General features: G+C 38.9%; 1 protein-coding gene across 5 annotated transcripts in view; it reads right to left on the bottom strand.

The window, feature by feature from the left end:
- The window catches only part of LOC147162972 (formin-1-like), a 52926-nt gene that overhangs the window by 9777 nt on the left and 18207 nt on the right, over positions 1-24942 (bottom strand). For all 5 annotated transcript variants that reach the window (XM_086094775.1, XM_086094777.1, XM_086094779.1 and 2 more), the window contains 9 exons: positions 23176-23317; positions 16731-16818; positions 12773-12834; positions 12519-12607; positions 11068-11197; positions 10026-10172; positions 9898-9957; positions 9707-9827; positions 3703-3795 (listed from right to left, as the gene is read on the bottom strand). In XM_086094775.1, coding sequence (XP_085950901.1) covers positions 3703-3795; positions 9707-9827; positions 9898-9957; positions 10026-10172; positions 11068-11197; positions 12519-12607; positions 12773-12834; positions 16731-16818; positions 23176-23317 — 932 coding nt within the window. The remainder of the gene's footprint in view (positions 1-3702; positions 3796-9706; positions 9828-9897; positions 9958-10025; positions 10173-11067; positions 11198-12518; positions 12608-12772; positions 12835-16730; positions 16819-23175; positions 23318-24942) is intronic.

Here is a 24942-nt window from a genome sequence, read left to right as displayed (position 1 = left end):
CCCGACTATCAAGAATGACAAATTTTAGCATCTGTCTAATGCAGGGGTCTGCAACCTGCGGCTCTGGAGCCACATGTGGCTCTTTAGTCACTCTCCTGTGGATCTCTAAAAACAAATTAATATTTTTTTGTAACACTTTTTTTTTTACATGGAGAACCCACAGGGTCAATATTATTTAAATTAATGATTTAGAAAAAAATGAATAATTAAGTCAAAAGTTTAAGTTGTCAGAAAAAGATTGATGAAAGATAGATGAAAATGTTTTAAAAATTACCAAAAAATTTGAAAAGGGAAAAAGCAGAAAATTATCATAAAATGTCCATAAATTTGCCAAAAATGTCAAAGAATTGAATACAAAAACAGGAAAATGTCCCAAAACATAAGAAGAAATGCCCAGAAAAGTAAAAAAAATATTTATTAAAAAAAAAAAGGCAGAAAAGAAAACATTTAAAAAGTAGCTATAGAATGTCAAAAAAAAAATTTGATAGCTAAAAAGGCTGAAAAAACCCCAGCCATGAATTGTCCAAAAAAGGAAGCGGCAGAAAATGACTATATTTCCATGAAATTGCCAAAAATTTCAGCCGAAAAGTCTAAAAATGTATTAAAAAAAAATATATATATTAAAAAAAATCCCAAAACAAAAGACAAAAGGCAGAAGAAAATACATCTCTTTTGCGGCTCTAGACAGATTTTAGTTTTTTTATTTGACCTAGAATGGCTCTTTTGATCATAAAGGCTGCTGACACCTGGTCTAATATAAATACAGTAAGGCACTGCCATTTTGATCCTCGACTCTGAATGTTACATTTTAAGGAAGGAGAAAAATAAATCACTTCACACTTGGGTAGGCAGATAATTAAGAAAGTCAAATTTATAACAGATTTCCTTTAAACTAAAATGCAATTCTCTCCAAAGGAAATCAGGCTGAAAGATTCAAGATTTCGGAAATGAGAAAAGAAATGACTCAACGGTCTCGGGTGATGTGCACAATTTGCTAGGAAAATTCAGTACATCTTGGGAACTATTTTTGCATATTCCCAAAATGGCTACATAGTTACAATAAAATTCGCCAATTGAAGAGATGTTTGTCACTTTCACCTCTTTCTTCCACATTTTTTGACCACTTTAAACTAATCTAACTTCAAACTATTCTGTTTTCAGGACATCGTGGGAACTATTCCCATTCCCCACATTTTCACAATACAATTCCCAAGTGAAGTCATATTTGACGTATTTGCCTCCTCCTTCCACATTTCTTGACCGATTCAAAACATTACAACGCAATTCTGTTCAGCAGCAGATCCACCATTCAATTTCCACACAAATTGCACTTTCTCATCACAACATGTTATACATTTGAAACGGGCTAAACAATAACACGACATCGATTGATATTTTCTGTGAAAGTGATCGCCGAACCATTGCCCAATTATTATTTTTTTTACTAAAAACGAGGACGTTGTCTATCGATCACAGCATAAAGCAATTTGAGCTGTAAGCAGCATGTGGGATGACATCAGAAAAGAATGGAGCCACATATTTTGTTCTCTGATTCCATTTAAATCTGTTGTGTTTAATTGCGTGCTGTTAAACATGAACTCTTGTCTGAAGCGGCTCCAAAGAGGGGCAAAGACGCAAGTGAGACAAGAGGAGAACAGCGTGTAAAAAGCACGGATTGCTGGATTTGGGAGGCATCCGCTGTTGAAACAGGCAGAGATCATACGGGGAAATTTAAGAGTGAGAGCGAAGGGCGTTTGGGTTCACCTGCAGGCCCCGCCGCGAGGTTCTCCACAGGCCGGGTTACAGGTCAGCGCTCCCCGGGAACACCACTTTCACTACACGCTCTATCTGTTGGACTATACTCGAGCTGAGGACCAGGGTTGACCACAACACATGTACACGTGCGTCCTGTGGATATGATCCAATTTCTACAATGTGTCCAACACATGCATGTGTGCTCGCTCGGCTTGCCTGCGTTTACCTGGGTGACACATCCAATCACGCTCTGATGACTCATAATTTAACAGTCTCGGGCCGTTGTTTGATGTGCAAATGTTTTGCTTCGATTTGTTGTTTGAAGTCATAGAATCATCACAAAAGATGATTACAAGCCGCACGCCCACATCCCGAGACATGGGCAACAGCTTGTGGTGTAAAAAGGGGGGTTTACGCGGAGAAACTTGATGTCCAGATGTATTTTTTTGTCATGTTGGCAGCAACTTCACACTGCAAAAACCGAAATCTTAAGTCAGATATATATTCTTAAATTTAACCAAAATTTGCTTATTTTGCTTTTGACAAGTTATTTTTAATTAAAATAAAATTGTCAGACAAGATCATTCTGCTTATTTAAAGATACCTATTACCTAATTATCTTATTTGATGATGCAATCTTGGCAACATTTTCCACATTTTAAGATGACTAACCAACACCAAAGGCCATAAAGTTGAATTTTCTTATTTTCTTATTTTATATAATTTTGTAAAAATAATAATAATAAATAAATGGGAATAATACAAGTGTGAAAAACAATCAACAAAAGTACAATTCAGCTCTTTATCGTAAGCAATATTTTCCTTGTAAAAATCATCTGTTCGTGGTTCGTTTCATTGTATTTACGAAGCTCATTTTTCCTCTTTACAGTAGATGTACTACCAGCTCAGTGGTAGAGTGTCTGCCCTCAGACTGGAAGGTTGTGGGTTCAAATCCCTGCCTGGGTCATACCAAAGACAGTAAAAACTGAATCTGTTACCTCCCTGCTTGACACTCAGGCTAAGTTGGCCAACTGTAAATGAATGCATATGTATTTTAAGAAAATAGTTCTATACATTACAGCTTGAATTTTTTTTCCTTCAATATTACTTGTTTTTAGTCTAGAAATACTTCTTTCAAGACCGCTGTGGTTGATATGGGCTTAGTATTATTTTTTTACTTTTCTAAATCTTACAGGTAAATTTAAGTAAGATGTTTTTGTTCTGTTGGCAGATAATTTTGCTTATATGAAGCAATAATTTTCTTATTTTACTATAGATTTTTTCTTAAGATTTATACTGTCCTTTTTGCAGTGGTGGCTTAGAAGGATTTTAAAAATTCTATAGTAACAACACCACCGATCCTCACAAAACTCCGTGAAAACTACGTCTTGTGTCTGTCTATTAGCATGTAATATTGACAAGTGATTGAGTTTTGGTCATTGATTTTCTTAGTTCTTACGCATAAGATATTTAGAGCACATTAACCTACAAATTGAGTTGGAATTGATGGTCCAACATTAAAACAAAAAAACATCCATCTCCATTTTCTCTATCAATTTCTCTATCGATCAGTGTCTGGCTTAGGAGTGTGGGACGATCACATGGTGTCAAAAAGCTCCTGTCGCGGTGGTCCACAGACTTGATCCACTGAAACAGGCAAGTCTTTACAAGGCTACAGCCTGAGATGCCCCTTTGCTTTATGGCAAGAAGGATGTTTGAGGCAACGCAACATCTATACAGGCCAGCAGCCAGTAGTTCTGACCTGTGTACACATTTTTGATATATCATCACAAAGAATGGAATTGTATCGAAAATGGAGGACCCCCACACTATGGTATGTTCCAGTGACATAAGCGCAACAATCACAGCAACACTGCATTTAGTGGTAGGCTAGACACAATTTGCTATATTTATAAAATGTTTTTATAAAATGTCCGGTTGACTTACCAGTGGAGACGAAGCCCTCCATCCTGCCTTTGAATGGCTGGAGGTGTTCTTCTGCCGAGTGAGCACAAACCTTCCGTACATCTCGCTCGCAAGCTGAGGGAGAGGGAGAGAAAGGATACATTATTTGCTATGGGGTAGATGCCACGGACTTCCGACTTCCGGGTTTGACACATCAGCGCCGCTGCTGGCCGCGTTCCAACACCCCCCCCCCCCCCCCCCAACCATGACACCCACCCCCCCCAACCGCGTGCTCCCGCTCATTGGCGGGAGGGCGTCTCGGCTATCTGAAATGCTTCGGACACTGAGACAAACACTGCACACTCGCAGCCTCGCACCCGTAGACGGGAACGCGCAACCGGAAGCGCAAGTACTGGGAAACGGAAACAAAGTTGATGGGTGAAAGTCAGATGTCCCGCCTCCTCCGTGGCATATAGTCCATTGGAAGGGATTAAGGATATAACACAGCGGGGGTCCAAAATGAAAGGCCTTAAACAAATAACGTAATGCTACATAAGCGGTTAAGTGAGGAAAAAAAGCGATCGGCAAATGTGCTGAAGGTGAAAATTGCGGCATGGTTCCGTCAGAGGTGACTGTGCATGTGCGTGCGTTCTGTTTCCTGATGGGTTTTGGCCGCTGCGCCAAATGACGTGACTTGCACGCGCTTGCAGGAAACAGCCGTGACTGAGCATGTTCCAACCGATACCTTTCCCACTTCCTGTCAAAAGTAAGTCTGGGATGCGATACACACAGATGCCGGATGAGAGAACTCTGGCATAATGTTCCAACCTGTAAGTCATTAATGGCTGCAATAAATGCCTCCATTTCTTATGACCAAATAGCTAAATTGTTATGCAACAAACAAGAGCATTAAAACCTCTGCATTGTCTCTTTCTAATGTTTGCACCTGCAGCTCAGTAAAATCCCTCTATTACACCTTTTATTTATTACTTGTCTGAAGGAATCACAGAGGAAACGTCTGCTTTAACTATGAGCAGCCAGAATGAGATTCACTTCCTAGATCCGCAAGAGCCAACACTTACGACAACATAAAAATCCCCACAAACAGAACAAGCTAAATATCCTGTTTCGACAAACCGCATTTCCTCTGCAGAAATACCCCAACTCCAAAACACCCATTAAAGTCAAAAGAGTGCAATTTAGAAGCGGTTCTGCTCAAAACGTGCTCCAGACAGAAATGCCACAAGAGTGAAGGCCGCAAGGCCACATAATCTATAAAGAAAACAACTTTTCTGACTTTTGAAAAAAGCACGGCTTCATTCATGAAACCTCAGTTGCTAATAACAGCATTTCTTTGATTAAGATGTTATGTACTTTCACCTTATTTATGCAGTTATTGACAATTCCGAACAGCCGGGCATTTGTCTTGTGATTTAAGCACAGAATTGTCAATAGATTACAGAAGAAAGCATGGAAAACAAAGAAAAGCTTGAGGATAATGTTTTTTTTAAATGACATTATGTTAGTGGTTTGTGGCTTCCTGAAATTTCGTTTTGCAATTTGTATACAGTATAAACGGAAAAGCAAAGCAATATCAATATTGTACATACAATACATACTATAGAGCTAGCTAGCTAGCTAGATCAATAAATAGCTACTGTACGGTAGGTATTAAGGTGTCACGACAGCATTATTAACCAAGTCATATATTCATTTTCTTAGTGCATAATATAAATACAACATCAACTTTATGGTCACATGACGTGAAACCTAGCCACAGTACCTAGCTATACTGTAGCTACCTAGCTACATACCTACCTGACTCCTGAGCGTGAAGTAAATATTAGCCCTATACTGTAGTACAAAGTGGAACTCAGTTTTAAGCTTTCAGATGAAATATAACCCAAAACTATCCATGAAATAACTGTCTGTTTCAAGCATTATTTGGCTTGTAAGATTACTGTATTTGTTACACTGCAACTATAATAGCTCGCGTGAACAGCTGAAACTAGATGGAAATATAACCTTAAATGACATTGAATTGATGAATGAGATTCCACAATCAGCTAGAGGTTTTACAAAAACATTCACATGATTGATTATTATTAATGAGACTGTGTGTTAAGATCAATTCTTAGCTGACCATAGATTTATTTATTTATTTATTTTACTATCGGTAACTGTCTCTACTGGCGATGGTCAGACAGACAGTCTGGGTCATGATAGGAGCCAGCACCGATCTTTAAAGGTAGACTCAGCATCTTCGGCAGCCAAGTTAGTCGCCATCTAGATATATTGGGGGTGGGGGGGGGGTTAATGCTGGTATGCTTCAGTCGTTTACAGAGCCAGTTTGGTGACGAATGTTAGCGTGTGTTTTATAGGCTGTGTTAAATCAACAAACCCCCAAGAGAATTTGAGCCTTTCCTGAGCCAGCGGCGATTTGCAAGCGCATCCAAGCAGGAGCCCACACACAAGAGATAAACACGAGTCAGATACCCCGCAGTGCTTAAGTAGCACTTACAAATGTTTCACACAATCTGCAAAAGCTCTGCGGAAGCGTGTCCAACAGCTATTGTGTAAAATAAAGTAAGATGAGCGTGGCTGTGTAAATAAAAAAATGAAAGTACAACAGAAACACATACAACCATAGATGAGCTGTTGAGGAGATTGTATGGTTTCAGACATGTCAACTGAAAATAGTTGATTTATACCGCAGAATGTACAATCATCTAACAACTATCCATTTATTACAATATTTAACACACAATGAATGATTTTTTGTGTGCCTCATTTGTAGCTCTAATTTCAATTTTAGTGTATTTCATTGTTAGTTATGTAGGGCTCGAGATTTTGTATGAGACTTCACACATGGTGTCCCGAGAGCAGCCTCCATTGTAAAATGGACTTCAGACTAAAGACCATGTCTAAAACTGACATTAAGGGCCATTTAAAATCAGGACACTGTCTGATTTGGCACAGTGATGAATGCCTAACTGCAGGTCAGGCTTTCTGTGAAACACTAAACTCCCCCGAGTAGCAAAAGAACTGCCGTTTTTTGTTCAATGTGCAACGAATCGAAATTGGGTAAGTGTAAATCATTGATCTTAATAGCTGCTACAACAAACATGACATGGATGGATGACTCCGATGGATTTAAAATGTTAACAAATGCGGAAAAAATAACTTGCTGTTGCCAGTGTATGGCGAGGGGTCCTTCAGGTTAAACGAAGCTATTTTAAACTGTGTGCAATTTCTGGAGAAATTGTATGTGAATGCTGATACTGTATTTGAATGCATGTAGAATGTGTGGAATGCTTTTTTTGAATATAATTGAATGATATGAAATAAAACTGAACTTGAACTGCAAATCATCTGAGGTGGGATTTGAACCCCAGTCACATGCTCTAACCACTGAGCTATAGATGTTAAAGTATGTTGAATGAGTGAATGTTGTCATTGAAAATATGGAATGATATTGGAAAAAAAATGACATTGAATATAAAGATGTTAAATAATTGGACAATGATTATTATATGAAATGGAACTTGGACTAACATACGTTCAAACCGAAATACGAAGTCTGTTCTTCCACACACTAGTCATCTGCACTAACCAGTGGGCTAAAGTTGACTTGTTAAAAACCTTGAAATACTGAATGCTGAAAGCTGTCATTAAGGATGAATGTGGATTTTATGGGTTTCAGCATTCACACAATTAAAAAGGAAAACCTTTCCGTAAACTGACGCGGCTTCGTTAGCGCCTTGGGCAAATAAAGTCTTCGTACATAATATGTTTTCAAAAAAAGTGAATTTGGTGTTGAGATTCGAGATTCGAACCCCAAGCTTCAGAATTATGAGTCAGGCATGCCCATATACAACAGACAATCTCCCACTGATGCAAACTGTCAACAGCAATTTGGAAGAGGGTGGGCTACACCGGAAGAGATGTTCTAACACCAAGTCTCCTGACCTTTAACCCTAGGTCAGAGAGTAAAGACACCACAGTCGCCACCTCAGGATCAGGTGAGGAGCTTGAGAAAGTCCCATCTCAAAATGGGATCCAGTGCGAGTCTTTCACACTGTCTACAATGTGTTAGCGTTGTAATTAGGACCAGTTGCTTTCTTTAAGCGGGTTTATAACAGGCGGGCATAAATATTTATTCCTGGCGGCTGCACGGGATCATAGTTGGTGGGAGTCATAGGCGGGGCTCAGCAAAAGTCCACCATCCAACGCTCGCCCTGTGATGCTTATACCCCGGAGGACTACTGTGCCAGACTGCGCCGCGACAGATCAAATACGAGCGCTCTTGTGTTGCATTTATTGTCTTCAGGTCTTCCATTTTGCCTCATAAATGAGTGACAGCTTGAGGTGGGTCTGGCTACTTCAGGAGACTCTTTGTATTTCCCCCCCCCAGGTCAGAGAGGAGAGTGCTTTAACAGCGATCTAAAAAAACGAAGGGGAGAACTGAGAGCAAATCTAATTGCTTTCATATGCCGTATTATTGGTTGATTTAAATAACCACAGACATCAGGGGGCGCACGGGGGCATCGCCTTTAACCTCGACGTGGCCCCGGCTGGCCAAGACTGACTGGCTCGAAAGTTGACCGCAACACTGACGCCACTGCATACACAAGCAGGCTACATTCAAAATGACAACTTTGGTGTATATACAGATACTTTAGTGATCTAGAGGGAAATCCAAATGCAGTCGATGTAGGATCAGTATTGATGCTAAAAAAACAAACAAAATTAAGTCAATGAATGCACGTATTTACTTTAGAGCTGTCAAACTATTACATTTTTTAATCAGATTAATCACATCTTAGAATTTTGATTAATCACGATTAATCGCCTAACAAAAAAGGCTTTTTTTATCCACATTTTTTGCCCGCCAAATTTGAAAAGCACCTGCTATGTGTTCATTCTTTTGACATTTAATGTTATGAGGACGCCTTCAACACTTTTTGATCCACTGCACACGCTCATCCGCCTCTTTTTCTAATCAGTTAATTACTTGCATAATTTAAAATGGGAAAAAAAAATGACCCTGATATTTTGACATGAACAAATATTCTAAATGCGATACGCAAACATTTATTAAATGCTTGACTTTAATGCATGTAATTATGTTTATTGCTCAAACACAGCCTGCGCTAGCTTAAACGTAGCCATCCGCTGTTATGCTAAAAGATCATCTATGGTCAAAAATAATAGTGCGATTAATCTGCGTTAATTCATGATTAATGTGATAATTTTTTGTGATCAATTAAATCAGTTAATGCTTTAACTTTGACAGCACTAATTTACTTCTGTATTTATGTAATTTGTTGATAAAAAGTAAAGACTTTAGACTAGGTGAAACCAAGTCTAAGTTGTGGCGCTGGTGGTGTAAACGCAATTTTAGTAATTTGATCCACACGCAGGTAGACAGATTCTGCGCTCCACTGATATATGTGGTGGATGTCATCGTATTTCATTCATAAATGACATCAGTGTGAATTGAGCACTCTAATCATTGAATAAATCAATTCACTACACGCTACACAAACATACGGGCAAGTGGAGATCTTGTGTGATCCATCAGCCGTATTAATATCCTCAAGGACAGGAATATTTGAAGCTTTATTGTGTTCTGTGTGTGTGTGTATTAGTGACAGGCAGCTAACGAGCTAACGTATGTTTACAAATGCTTGTTGCCATACTTCCTGGTCAGGTCAACCAATTAAATATGAATGAATCTTGGTCCTGCGGTCAGTTTTTCAATTTCACATTTTTGATCTGAGCCTAAAACTTAAATTTGGACAAATCTGTATTATTATTATTATTTTTTAGCTTTTGTGTTATAATACAAAACAAATGACAAAAAATTCTGACACATTTTATTTAAAATACTTAAAATAGAAAGTATACATAATTCACAAATTACTGTCACACTAACAGAAATGTCATTCTCCTTATTACAAACCAGTGTGGCACCTCAATTATTTTAATTCTGTTATTTAAGCTTAAGTCCCTAAATATTGTGTCAATAATAAGATAAACATACCTGTCAAATCTTTTTTCAGCTTCGTGATGTCCTTGGTTAAATCTTCCAATTTGACCTGTGCAGCCTGGAATAACTGTTGTGGTTCCAGCAAAGGGTACACACTCTTGTCTGTACCAGCATGCTAAAACAACAAGACAATTATTAAATTCATGCATTTTATGAATAGGCTAGTTCAATTGTAGGCAACTCACGCTATCAATATTTCGTAGGTAGTACAAAACCACATAATCCACCAGACTCATGTGATTGTCCTGAAAACAGAAAAAAAAGTTGTCAAAAACACAAATGGGTTTTGAGTGTTGAATCAGTAGACCGTTACCCTGCTCTTGACGTCCTTCAATTTGGGGAGGATCTCGAGAGTAAAGCCATCAGCCTGACCTCTTGTCCTGTTCCCTCCATTCATATAATTCCCAAAGGCCAGAACAAGACCCATCACCTCACGCACATTTTTGCCCTCCAGCAGTTCCTGACAAACACACACACAATTTTATAACAGAAAGCCTTAAAGGGGAAGTCCAACCCAAAACTTTTTTTTATTGACAATAATATGTTCTATGCAACCCCGCTAGTCTAAATATGGTATTCTGGTTGATATTGTGTTCGTGGAATATGAGTTAAGCAGCAAAATCCAGCCGTTTTTTCCATCTCAATGGGCGGCCATTTTGCCACTTACTGTCAACTGAAGATGACATCAATGTTGCTCAGGTGTCAGGTAACAACTAACCACAGCTCACCTTCAGAAAACAGGTGAGCTGTGAATGGTCGTTGCCTGAGCCCTGAGCAACATTGGCAGCAAGTGGCAAAATGGCCGCCCATTGAGATGGATAAAAATGGCCGGATTTTGCTTCATAACTCATATTCCACAAATGTAATATTAATCAGAATGTCATGTTTAGACTAGGAAGGTCACGTATAACATTATTGTGAAGAAATGTTTATGGTTGACTTATGAATAATGATGCTTTAACTCATAAACGTAAAAAATAACTTTAATCGCCTGACACCCCGAATTTTTCATCTTTTCTTTTCTTTTTTATTCATGCACTGCCATTAACGGCTATAAACGTCAAAAATAAATTTTTAATATTTCTATTAGTTTAACATTTCCCCCCCACTTTTGTTAACAAGAGTATGAAAACCTAAAAAAATTGTACATTTAGAACGTATATAAAAATTTGTGATTAATTGTGAGTTAACTAGGGAAGTCATGCGATTAATTAATATTAAAAATTGTAATCGCCTCTTTCCCCTAATTTTTAATATATATATATATATATATATATATATATATATATATATATATATACATATTTTTTAATGAATTTATGGCAGTGAATGAGTTAATGTAGCGGTGTTCTTACTTTGCATACACTGGTTAAAATCTCCACCTTACGGCGGATGGAGGACATGCTCTCCAGGAAAACTGACTGGAAGATGATGCAGTGGGCTCGGCCTGCAAAGTTGGGAATCTGGGCGAGCTCATACAGGAACCTGGAAAACACAAGGGGAGGAGGAGAATGGGGGTGTGATGTGTTATGACAGAATTAAACAAAACGTCTAACAGGAAGGACTATTCCGGGTCCTTGGCAGGCCACGCTTCCCCGCGCAGGTCCGGCTGAGTCAGTGCTGGTGCACCCCGGCAGGCGATAGTCATGGGTGGTGTCGCTTGACTGCTCTCGAATGGGCCGCAGGGTTGGCGGGGAGAAAGGAGCGAGCGGCATCCAGGGACAGATCAAAGTTGGCTTGGGCCCGACGCGGGACGACTTATGTAAACAGCGACGTGTCGGAGGGGAGCGGAGATGTAACATCCTGTGTGATTAGAGCCCGCTGACACTGAGTAGGGATGACTCAGGCAGCCATAGTGACAGCTCTGGTCAAACATGGAAATAGGAAGGCCAGGCTCAGCGGCACCACTGGATCCAGGCCTCATTAACTGGCCCGAACTACTTAACCTTGACGACATAAAACTGCAGAGGTGACATCCGTGTACGCACCCTTGCACACACACACAAAAAAAAACTATTTTACCGTAATGCTCGATTTGGACATTTTCACCAGACTTGCGGGTCGAAGCAAGCAAATTGTCCAAGCGATGGTTCGTGTCTCATAAGTCGGGTCAATGTTAAATCAAGGTATCGCTCTATAATCGAGTGCTCTTGAACACTTGTAGAAGTTGAAATTAGCCTTAATAAATACTTCACTACATCTGGTTTGAGCTCAACACAACGCAACGTTCTCACTGACAGTTCTCACATACCTCAGCATTTGTGAAGGATGTATTTTTCTTTATCTTTTATTTTTAGCTTTTTGTCCACTCACATGAGGGTATAATTGATGACAAAGAGGAAAACTGTAATAATGACTTTAGAACCATAAATAAATGGTACGCATCAGTCTGTCCTGGGTGCTCAGTAAAATATGGCAGAATTTAAGATTTTGGAGCCGATCACTGTATAAAAAATGTATATATATATAAAAAAAGATTTAAAAAAATATAAAAAAAAAGATAAAAAAGATAAAAAAAGATTTTAAAAAATATAAAAAAAGATAAAAAATATTAAAAAAGATTTTAAAAAAAGATAAAAAAAGATAACTGATCACAAATCTAATCTGAAGATGACCCAATATATCTATTTAAACAATTAGTTTATTTAGTGCATGGGACTAAGACCGGCCTGGCCCAAAATTTGCACATAAGTGACACCCACTGAAATGGATTGAATAACCGTTAAACCCTAAAAATTCAACCCAAAATCCTGATCGACATTCAATACACGGAAAATGTCAGAACATTTGTAAGGTGTCATCTTACTGTTCAGGTTTGTCCAGCAGTTTGACTTCATCCTCTTTGGAAGTCTGATAATGTTTCGTGATCCTGTCCAATTCCTCCGCAGTAGCTCTCTGTGGTGAAAAAAACACATCATCTTACAGTAGGTCGACAAATGCAGAATCGTCTATAAGTTAATAAATCTTGCAAAACCTTATTGGCAGCAATAGAAACACATATGCTATAAAAGTTTTACGATGACTTCACCTCTTTTTAAAAACTTGAATAGATGTACTTACATTTTCATATAAAGCCTCAATGGTTTCCAAATCCACCACAGAGTTATCCACAGTGAGAACAGCTGAAACAGTAAATGCAGTATTAATTATAAACAGTGAGTCGAATAAGCCTTGGCCGAAGCTTTCTGCCTTTTAAGCTTTGCCAGTGCATCGAACAGAGCTTGTTTTTTTGACTAGTAATGGAAACTTCAAATTCAATGTTTATTTGTAGCAAACTATGTAATGATATATGACATCCAGTCAATTCGGATTAATAAATGATCCATGATTAAGCCCCTCCCCCCTCCAATTGAGTGATGTTATGCCCACGCGGCTATTTTCCTAGAACAAGTTTCGCTTCATCTTCATCATGTGTCTTTCACGTAAATATAGACGACAGCGCTGAAAGGGAAAGTAACTCCTGCTCTGTGTCTGAGAGGTGTCACAGGTTTATGGCTTCGTGTTGGAGGAGGGTCACAGGGATCCCCGCTGGATCATCTGACACATGTCTGGCTGCTGGTGTGAGCCAACAACAGTTGCTTCCAAGTCAAATTGTAAAGTCAATCAATCATCATTTGACTTATTCACAACACACCACAATTTCGATCCGTAGCAACTTGAATATATGTTAGTTGGTGGATGTTGTATCATATCAATATCAATATAATAGCATAGAGAAATTGATACTGCTAAACTATGTACTGTTTTCAATGTATCAAAATATAAATGCCATGCTTTGATAATATGTACAATACTCTTAATGAAAAATAATTAAAGACAATTTTCTTTTTATATATCTATCTATCTATCTATCTATCTATCTATCTATCTATCTATCTATCTATCTATCTATCTATCTATCTATCTATCTATCTATCTATCTATCTATCTATCTATCTATCTATCTATCTATCTATCTATCTATCTATCTATCTATCTGTCTATCCATCCATCCGTCCGTCCATCCATCTGTCCATCTTTCCAGCTATCATCCATCCATCCGTCTGTCTGCCCGTTTATCCATCCATCTTCCCAGCTATCTATCACTTTTCATCCTTCCATCCATCCATCCATCCATCCATCCATCCATCACTTTTCATCCTTCCATCCATCTAATCATCCATCCATCCATCACTTTTCATCCTTCCATCCATCTAATCATCCATCCATCCATCACTTTCTATCCTTCCATCTACCATCCATCCATCTTTCCAGCTAACTATCACTTTCTATTCTTCCATCTACCATCCATCCATCATCTGTCCATCTTTCCAGCTATCTAGCTATCATCCATCCTTCTCTGCCTGGTTAGCAACAAGTAGCGACAGCCGCGTGACGTGACGTTACCAGGAAAAAGAATAACAGCAAATCTGGTGATCTAATCTATTTAATTCCGTTGTTTTTTTAGTTTTTTTTTTTTTTTTTAATGAATCGTGTCTGATTTCTGCTGTCAACAGCGCCATTGGAAGAGAAACAGGAATTTGATTTTTTTTTCATATTAAAAACACCCCAGGCTTGAACACAGACTGGAAAATGTTAGTCCAAAAGCTTCTCCATTAACACTACACAGACCCCCTCTTTTCAATCACGAGCTAACAAGGTAATACGCGGCATTCTGGTTCCCAGCTGCAGTGAAGCTGTCAATGTGGTCCCCATGTCTGGTTGAGAAAGAGCGCTGGAGGTCCATTTCCTACATCTTATTAGAGTGGATTATTCAGTCCCTCAGCCATGCAGCCGTCAATCACACACCAAAGGGGGGCCTGCTCCAGTGTGCACGGCAACGCTCTGATCCGAGGGGAGCCGGATATCTCTCCACGGCGACAGATCAAAGCTTGCCTGCCAACCAACTCACACCCTCTCCTTCCACTTTTCACTCATCGGCTTAGGTGAGGAGGAGTGTGTGTATGTGTGTGTGTGTGTGTATGTAGGGCGGCTGAGGTGTTGCGGCGGGGGGGCTCAGTTTGCTCTTGAACCGTGGTGGCCCTTGAGGTCCCCCAGTCACTCTGATGGGTGCCCCTGCTGCATAGTTGTTTATGTTAATTACTATAACATATATGCTAATTCCTGCTTGCTTTTCTATGACATTTCACTTTATATGTTAGCAGTAACTTTGTTAGACAAAACTGTGTGGTTTGGTTGAACATTTAGGTGTTTAAATATAACACGTTTAAATCTCTTGAGTTTGATGTGTCAGTTTTACAGTGAACTTTAACTGGGAATGACAAATTCATGTGCATGAGTGAAGTGCACGTTGCCTCTTATTTTGAGAATTGATGAAAAGGAATGCTTCAAATTGTCAATATTACTGTCACCTTCCCAAAGCTCGAATACATTTTTTTTTGTTTGCGGAGCAGTCTTTTAAAAAATTTAGGGAGCTTTTTTTTTGCAGTTTAATCCTAGGGAACTCGAGCAAGGGATTTATTAAACAATAAAAATCTGACAATATAATGAATGAAAATTAGTTTTTCTTTTTTCCCTTTTTTTTAATAGAACTAACAGTTTTTATTTCTTAAATTCACATTGTTTACAGCAGCAAACGTCATTTTCTTGTCTTGAAGCGAAGCTAAATTAGATTCATTTCCAGTTCCGGCTCAGTTTAGCGAGTATGAATTTTACTCTAGAGTACACAACAACTTATCAATTTTCCTGAGATTTTACTGTTCAAAGTTGCGCTTATTGCGATTCAAGCACTTCATTGTAGTTTTAAAGGTACTGGCCTTGTCAATCTTAGGCTAGCTCAGCATTTAGTATGGCTTTTCCGTCTATTCTTGTCATCCTTTTGAAATGATGACACTTGTCATAAAAGTAGCTTATTCGCTACCACTGACTTGAGCGTGTGCACTAGCAGCTAGCAGAAGCTGTTGCTAGCAAGTCGCTTCTTTGTAAGTAGTAGGCTACAAGGCTTCCCTAAATTTCAGACTACCCGCGGTAGGCGATGTGAGCCCACGGAAGCTTTTTAGGCCCGTCTTGGTGGTTGTTCTTCTTTTACTTTCTTTTGACAGTTGTCTCGGTGTTTGATTCCCAGTTTTGCTATTCAATGTGTTTAAATGAGGCACAAAAATGCAAAATTTGACACAAAAACTGCGACAGGAAACCTCTAGCCTTGCCTGCCATTAAAGGACAACAAAATAGTTGCAAGTAAGATGTGAGTGCTACTTTCTAGCAAATAACAGTGACATTTAAGGGAGTCAGGAATCGGGGGAAAGAGGTCCAAAGGACAGGCCAACCTGATTTTTAGATGCGTGGCTTTCTTTGCTTGTGTTCTATGTGGTAGCTCAGTTTCTGCTAACTGTTGAAGGTGGTTTTGTTCATGCTCAGATCATTAGCGGGGTGTCAGTCCCATTAGGCTTGTGGAAACCGTCACTGGCTACAATAAACAGATCTGCTGGCCGCGTGCTCAGACTCGCAGGCGGCAAGCACTCTCCGCCACAATCCCATTCCCGGCCCATCTAACGCTGCCCTGGACGCATTATTTTATGTGTTTACATGCACGCCTGCATTTTCCACAAACGAGCCACTAAGCACGCGGTCCAAGCGTGCAGTTTGTCAATTGAGGCAGACGGCGTTCTGATTATAAACAGTGAAGAAGGGATCTTAGTTAGACTGGGGATATCTGCTTCCATGCCAGTGGTGCTGTCTCGCATTTTGACAAATCGAGGCATTTTCTTTCCCATCATGGAAACTGGAAAAATCATCCACATTCCACTTGAAAGGGAAACAAATACTAAAACGGGTCTCTCGTTACAAATTAGAAGCTGTCAAAAATGTAGGAAATTATTCTCTGCTGCTGAGCTCCCAGATTATCTCTAAAAATACTTCATCTGCATTTCATCAAGAGCCCTTCCCAATTTATTGGTCAATGGAAAAATTGTAAAGTCTGCTTATTGATTTAGAACATGGCAGCATCTTAACGTGAGCTCATTGCTGGAGGCATTGAAAAATAATTATAGCCATGCTGATAGCAGGAAATGTGTTTCACCTTGCTGAATGTCTTTCATTTCCAGATGCAGGCTTGATATAAGAATGCCGACAGCTTGTGAACGCTTCCCATCCAGCAACTTGATTATCTGGAGAGAAACCAAGATTCCTTGCTATTGTTAGACAGAATGGAGAACTTTTGTGGAGCACATTTACATGTGCAACATTGTTCTGGTTATATTTCTTTCGGATAACAGGATATTGTCAATTTAATTAGTAGGCTTTACACAATCGGGATTTTTCATCCGATGAATGATCAACGAGTTAGAAAAAAACAAACGATAACTGAGGAAAATGTCAATTTTTTATTTTTTTATTTTTACTCTACCATCGACACCCGCCATTCACATGGGTTAATGATTGGCCCATCCGATGAATAGTGGAAACCCCACATATAATTGATGGCAATTGAAATGTGTGTGTGTGTGTGTGTATGCAGATAAACATTAAATGTAAAATGCAATATCTTATTTTACAGAGCCGATCAGCGACGTCATTGATCAATCGGGCAAAATAAGACATTACAGCCGATCACAGATTTAGCATAAAATGCAAAATAACAGATTGTGTATATATCAGATTGGTGTAAAGCCTATTTACAGCATGGGGCAACATAACAGCTGTAGATATAAAATAGGGCTGGTCGAGAAGAACCAATACCAGGTATCGGTATCGGGCCAATACCCAATCTTATTTCAAGGTATTGTGGCCATTTTACAATCAGGAATTAGAAATTAGAAGAACAGATTTGTCATTGATTTTATTAAATTTTAAGAAAAAATACTATTGAATATTTTTAGAATAAATTATAGTATCGATTAATTAAATACAATTTTATTTTGCAGTGTACCACATAACCAGATTTTCCCTGATTACTGTTAGTAACCATTTTGGTTTTTATGTGGTATTGTTTAGTATTAAAAACAACTAAACTATTAAAGTTGAGTCTGAAAAAAGTGGTATTGAATATTCCAAATATAAAGCAAAACAATGTTTCAAAGAGCAATCAATGACTAAAAAGTCTGCGGTGGGTGCGCCACTTGATGGATGATGAGTAAGACAGAGAGCCTAACTTGGTCTAAGTGTCTGGGAATCATCGGCATGGACCCAACAAAAGGACATTTGCCACGACTTATCATTGTGACACAACCAGCTGGGAAATCCAGTGCACGCACATGCACACGCATACCTGCATAGAAAGACATCAAAATGACATCGGCTCAAAACGAGAAAAGCACGTTCACCAGAGAACACGCGAGATATCCCCAAAAATTAAATACAAATCAAGCCACAGTGAAAGTACAAAGGCATCAGTGGCACCAAAAAAGGACAGTCTCGAGCAGGCTTTTTTTTTTTTTTTTTTTATAACAAACTATAAATTCACAGGATTTTTAATTGTGCCTACACATGGTCACAATTACTTATGAGTGAATTAGCCGTAAAGCCAAAGAAAGTTTTGGCAAGGTAAGGCCATGCTCTAAAAGTTAATGTGTCAGGCTTCTTCATTAGGTATTATGGTGTTGTCGGCTACCGGGCCGTCCAGTGGGAGCTGGCGAGCAGAAGCCTTAGAAGTGGGTATTGCATTACAGAGCGTTAGTGGGTGCCATGCTGCTTCCAGCTCTATTACCTGGATCACTGGGGATCTCCCACTCTGGGGACACGGGACGGCTGAGTACCAGGTTTTCCTCAACACCTCTAATTAACCACTTTGGACGGGCCACACTTAAAGTGGCCCAGGAGCCGTTCCCTCTCACTGTGGCTGCAGAAACTTGCCAATTAGCACAAACAGTTAAGTTAATGAGAAAAGACAAGTGATGCTGGATGTTTGGTCTCATTCATAGACGCTAGGCCGGGGGATAATGCTATAAGAGTGGCGATGCTGATGCTAAGACAGGTAGACATCAATAGCAAATGTCTCCCTCCTGTGGAACAAAGTGGAACTGTTTATCTTGAAGGGAGGGGGTGGGGGTCTGGTGGCATGGTGCAGAAAAGCCAAATAAGTTGGAGAAGGCAAAAGAGCTATTAAAATGAAACAAGACCCCGGCTAAGGATTTTGTCGCCATGTGAAATCAATAAGCGAGCTGCTTTAAATGTGCTTATGATATTTTGTTACCTCCTTTTAGCTATTGAGTGAGATCCTAAATGAGCACAACAAAATAATTACAACCTGATCTGATCAGACATTATAAAAATGTAATCAGAAATTATAATTTATTCCATGTTCTTCTCTTTATAAGCATTTTATACATTTAATGGTTTAAGAATGTCAATTAAAGACAAAACAAGAATCAATAGAGTCAATCTACACACTTAGGGCTCTAGATGAGATTTTAGACTCTGTAAAACCAGGTCTAACTAGTGGCGCAGGCACACAGATTCAGCACTGCGCGGACCTGTACATGCATGGTTGATGTCGTTGTATTTCATTCATAAATATGACAGCAGCGTGAGACAATCCCTAATGATGCACACACGCCATTAGGCCCAATTCTACCTGCGCAAAGTCTCGGAAAATACCTAAAGAAAGAAAACTCCACCCATGCTAACAGTTAGCTTTGCACTCGACTGGTGTTGTAATGTAAATAGGGCCCTTAGAACTGACACAAATGGCATCCATTATGGCATCAATCTGCAGATAAGTTGATTCTCTGCTTGATATCATCAGGTGAAACAGGCAATCCTTCCTTGGCAGAGGTAATGCTCGAGGAAGAAAGTGAGAGAAGAAGCAGGTGGCTGACGTTACTGACAGTGGGAAGAATCAATCAGTTACAATTGACACGGCTGAGCAGCGCTGCGTGACGATTTGTCCGTTATCACCCAGGCAGCAATAACACGCGTCTCATCAATAACCACCTTGATCAACTCAACAAACCCCAGCCTCACACGCTGGTGTTCATCCTACACCCACTCCCAAATATGTCTTCAATAAACGCACCATGACTGCGCATAACTCAATTCCCACGAAGCACTTAAAAGCTGCTCTTTTGTGTAAGGAGAGCCGCCAACCATAAAGTTGATACACGTTTGATTTACAAGGGTGAAGAAAACTGCCGTTTTGTTTGACTTTTTTTGGGGGACTGATTTGGCGAGCTCCCCCCTCTTTTGTCATCATTCAATCAAGACCGCGCTGACATGCAAACTGTTTGCTCGCCCCCTTTCCAAATCCTATAGGTGCACTGCCAGCGGAGTGAAGCCACATGCCTGCAATTACACACAGTCCCGTCCGCTTTGATATGCTAATCAGCACACAGAAAAAGGTTCCAGAATAAACAAGAGCTTTGATATATATATTTTTTTCCTGTGGCACACATGATAAAGATTATCACTCATGGAGGCATCAGCTACACCCCCCCAATGGCCAACTTCTGGTGTGTGGAGTTGTTGAAGATCAGGGAAGTGGATGATATGCATAATGTACGAATACATTCCAGTCCCTCCCACTCGTCTCCTTGACTGTATTGAGGCCCTGGGCTGTGGGGATAATGTGATCTGGCAACACTTTTGGAGCAAGTGCATAAAGCGCCCAAAGAAATGCTATCATCACACATGCGCATGTATACACCACGATTTGCCCAACTCATTTTCAATTAACCCAATTAGCATTTTCAGACTGAAATCAGTACAAGTACGGCACTCAACTCTTGACTGATACCAAGTACCGATACCACTAGTACTTTGTGATACATACAATTTCCCCCCCAAAAAACAATTACACTTAATTTTAAAGACATATCTCTGCTTTTGTGACCGTTTTATGATCAGGAACTAGAAATGAGAAAATTGCCATTAATGTCATACAATTTTAAGGGAAAATGCTATATTGGAATGTATAGGTCTTTCATATGAATTATCCGTCATTGTTTTTTCTTGTGGAAATGATATACATCAAAAGTACTAGTGGTATCAGTATTTGGTATCGGTCTGATTTTTTTTTTTATCGAATATCCCTACCCAATATAGCATTTTTCCTTAAAATTGCAGGAAATTAATGGCAATTTTCTATTCTGCTAACTTTTAATGTCTATAACTTGATTGTAAAACAGCCACATGAGGGTGGTTGATACCAGTATCAGCTAACTTACCTTGGAATAAGGCCTGGTATCGGCCAGATACCTGATATGATTAATAATGATTTTACAAGACATTCTTGGCTAATCCTTTGCAAGAGGGAGGCAGTTCACATCCAAACAGCAGCTCTGGGAGCTTGTTTTGACATCCCGCAAAGAAATTCAAGCAAAAAGATATCATATATATCATATCATATAATAATATGCCATTTCTGTCCTTTAAAAGACTTCTGGGGTGTTGTTGTTTTTTTCCTAAAAATGTAACATCTTGACAGGTTTTTCTGGACTTTTCAGCACAGCCAGAAAAGGAGGTGCAATGTTTAAAGCCAGTACCATTAAATAAAGTGAAATGCGAGTCATCAAAGCTCAAGTTGGAAGGCAAGAAAAAATATGAAGCCGAAAATGAGAATCCTCTTAAAGTTAATGTGTTATTTTTTCACAGAAAGCTTTTAGATTGGTGTGCCAGCAAAGTTTCCATGAGTCGGGTCAGACTTCTTCCAAGCTGATGTCAGCCCCGACAGGAGACAGTTGGAAGCGTTTGTGTCTGCTTGCGGCTGCCTTTGTTGGATCAAATGCTTTTGCCACTTTAAGAGTGACCAGACTGAATGGGGTGATTTGAGGATGGAGACCAAGGACACACACACACACACACATATACGCAACGGCCGCACACACATTGTGGCTCTGTGGACCCATGTGGAGTCTTGACAAATTGATCAGAATAAAGGATGTGTATAGATTTAGAGGGGGGAGTCTGCTCGGACGCCACAGTCAGGACCACGAGGCGGCCGACATGCTGACAGGGCAATGGCTGCAGCAGATGTTCAGAAGTGCAACATCTGACAAGATGTTGAACGCATTATGTGGTTAGTTGAAGGGTAAATACAGTGGAACCTCTTAAGTTGAGTACGGTGCAATTTAAAATTCCATCAAATGTTTGTGGAGATATCTCTAATTGCGCTCAAAGAACAGTAGTGCTTTACCTACCTAGCCACCCACCAATCCATCTTACACTAAATCAATTGTCAGCATAGACCTCAGTTAACTAAGTTGAAAATTTAAGTTAAAAATTATTTTTAGAATAATATCTCCTATATGACCCCACTAGTGCAGTTTAAATTCAGCAGCAAAATTCATCCGTTTTTATCCATCCCAAGGCCATTTTGACTACTTGCTGCTGACTGAAAATGACATCACAGTTCAAGTAACATCACAGTAACAACCAATTACGGCTCAGTTTGCAAACATCACATGCCAAAACCCAGAAAACAGGCGAGTCATAAATTGGTCATTACCTGAACCGTGCGCAACTGATGTCATTTTCCGTCGACAGCTCGTGGCAAAATGACCATCCCCTGACACGGATAAATACAAGAGGACTTTGCAGCTTAATTCATACACTAATCAAAATACTGTGTTTAGACTCGTGGAGGCACATAGAACTGTAAAGAAATGTTTTGACTGGACTTTGCCTTTAATGCAGTGATTCTCAAAGTGTGGTATACTAGAGGAACGAGCGGTGCCTTTAGTGCTATGTGAAAGAATCACTCAATTAATGTTGTTTTCTTGACTCCATTGCAGTATATTTTCTATGTAGATTTAGATAGAATCTTGAAAAACTGCTTTTAAACATTTATTTAGGCTTTAAAAAAAAATGCTTACACTGTGCATGTATTTGCAATAGATTAGAATTGAATCATTGTTTAAGTACAGGTTTTTGTTCCCTATATTTAAGTACTATATTTAATGTTAATTGTGCATAATGATACTGAGACTAACAATTAATTAAGCAGACTTTTTTTTTTTTTTTATAAAAACACTGCATGCATTTGAGAACCACTGACATTGCCTGTATAGTTAATAAAAGTTTTTTATGACGGTGGCTGTTTGAGCTGGATTTTTCTATTATTACCTATGGGAAGTGCCTGGGAACATATTTTATTCAGCTTCAGAGGTTATGCCATAAACATGGAGCAAGAGGTACATGTCATTTTCTAGTTTTCATTCAGAACCTTGTCCCATAGGGAAAACGTAACATTGTATTTTATAATCTTCCGCAATGAATAAACAAAGGAGTGAACTCATAAACATGAATTGCGTGTTTGCCCAATGCTATACCTAACAAATGCAAACAGGAGTCTGGAAGAGGGCCATTTTTTTTTCAGTTTCACATTGTGTTATTACTTATCTTTCTTTTATGACCAAAGGTAACAGAGGACAAGGGCCTTGTTTAAGCAAAGCAAGATAAGAGAGCAAGCAAAAAAAAAGAAAAAAAGAAAAAAGAACTACAACAACACATTGATGCTGCTGCACTGAGCAAGATACATCAATTCTCCTGGAATGAAAACTACAAAGTATGAAGATATGAAGTACTTCTACCTTCTTTGTTTTGACTTTCTTCTCATACGTGTCTGATAGTGGTTTCTTCAGTGGCTGAGGCGTGGCCTTGGAGAAAAGATCTTCAAACTCTTTCGGATCAATGATGTCTGGCTCCTCTAGAGAGCCCCACAAAGTGTTGTTGCTAAAGAACAAAACAAAGCACAAAACATTTGCATCAATTAGATGAAGGCTCAGATTCAACTTCCTAAACAGGAATTGTACGTTGTATTTGGGGAAGATTAAATTGCAGATGTTTAATGAACATATCCACTTGTTCTCAATATTTTCATTTCCACTGTCAGAACAAAAACATGGATGAAAACATTCTAAACCAAATTGCTCTCTGTCCCTTAAAAAGCGCTGCTTATGCCTTAGGTGATAAATACAACCAAACATTGATGCTAGCTTGTTTGTGTCCTGATGGAACATTTCCAACAAATGAACTCGAATGTACTGAGAAGTTGCCGAGTAACATGGATAATAAAAACAAACAGATGTAGAAAAAGGAACATGAGCTGTTTAAAGTCAAGAGGATGTTTAACACTCTGCTGTTACCAACACATCGCTCGTCTGCTAGCCCTCCTAAATTATGGTAATCAAAGCAAGGGACAATACTTGTGGGTCCAAAAATGACTTAACAGACATTGCATTGTAGTTCAGCTCTTATCTATCAAGCCTGTGTATATGGTCCAGCAGGTTAAAGTTTAACTAAACATAAAACAAGATGTTTGAATTGTTTTTCTTTAGCAGATTATATGAAATGCTCCGCCAGACCAACTCAGAGATCCACAGATGGTAGAAGCTTTTAAAGGACTCAAAACCTTCCATTTTACAAAAGTTTACCCAAAATTATTATTATTCTTGTTGTTATTATTGTTATTATTATTATTATTATTATTATTATTATTATTAACACTTCCATTGCTTTTATTGTTGCCTGTGTTGTGCAAATTATATTATAAATTTAAAGTGTGTTACAAATAACATTTATTATTATTATTATTATTATTATTATTATTATTAACACTTCCATTGCTTTTAGTGTTGCCTGTGATGTGCAATTTATTTTATAAATGTAAAGTGTGTTACAAATAACATCTATTATTATTATTATTATTATTATTATTATTATTATTACTATTATTATATTTCAGGGTAACAATTCTTCTTACCATTACGTTTTACAGCACTGGAACGCCAATCCCATCTAAACAACGCCCAGTTGCGAGGAGCATGTATTTGTGTATATGGGATGTGTCAGAAAAGCTTCAGAACTGGGTGTCACAAAAAATTCAAATCCAAACTACAAATTTTCCTACTTAGAAGTAATCCTCCTGGATTCTGACATTCATTCCGGCACCTCTTTAACAAATTAAACACTGCTGTATGTCATTGTAGACGTGCTGGTCTACAAAGATGGTCGTCTGGTCTGCAGTGAAGGGGAAAACTTAAAGGTTGTAGTTTTGGTTTGAAATACTGTATATCTTCATGACACGGCTCATAATGGTGCCAAATTCTTTTAGCAAATGTGTGGAAGAACTCTGACACAATTGGACAGAATCTTGGTCACAACAATGCTGTGGGACGCCATTCCCCTCCTCAACCAGAAAAAGTCGCTAGTCAGCAAAAGAGGTTCACGATAACACAAACAAGACACGGATCCAATAAGTGCTAAGTTGGGTTGAGGTCATGTTTGTTGACATTTTATTCTCTAGTCCTAAATACTGGAAGTAGTCTAAACACTATTCTGCGGTGGCGAATGTTGCC

This window comes from Leptonotus elevatus, chromosome 14, assembly GCF_054856555.1.
Source record: "Leptonotus elevatus isolate MCC_2025b chromosome 14, RoL_Lele_1.0, whole genome shotgun sequence".
In the NCBI taxonomy this organism is placed as follows: domain Eukaryota; kingdom Metazoa; phylum Chordata; class Actinopteri; order Syngnathiformes; family Syngnathidae; genus Leptonotus; species Leptonotus elevatus.
This window is presented reverse-complemented; position numbering and strand designations above follow the sequence as displayed.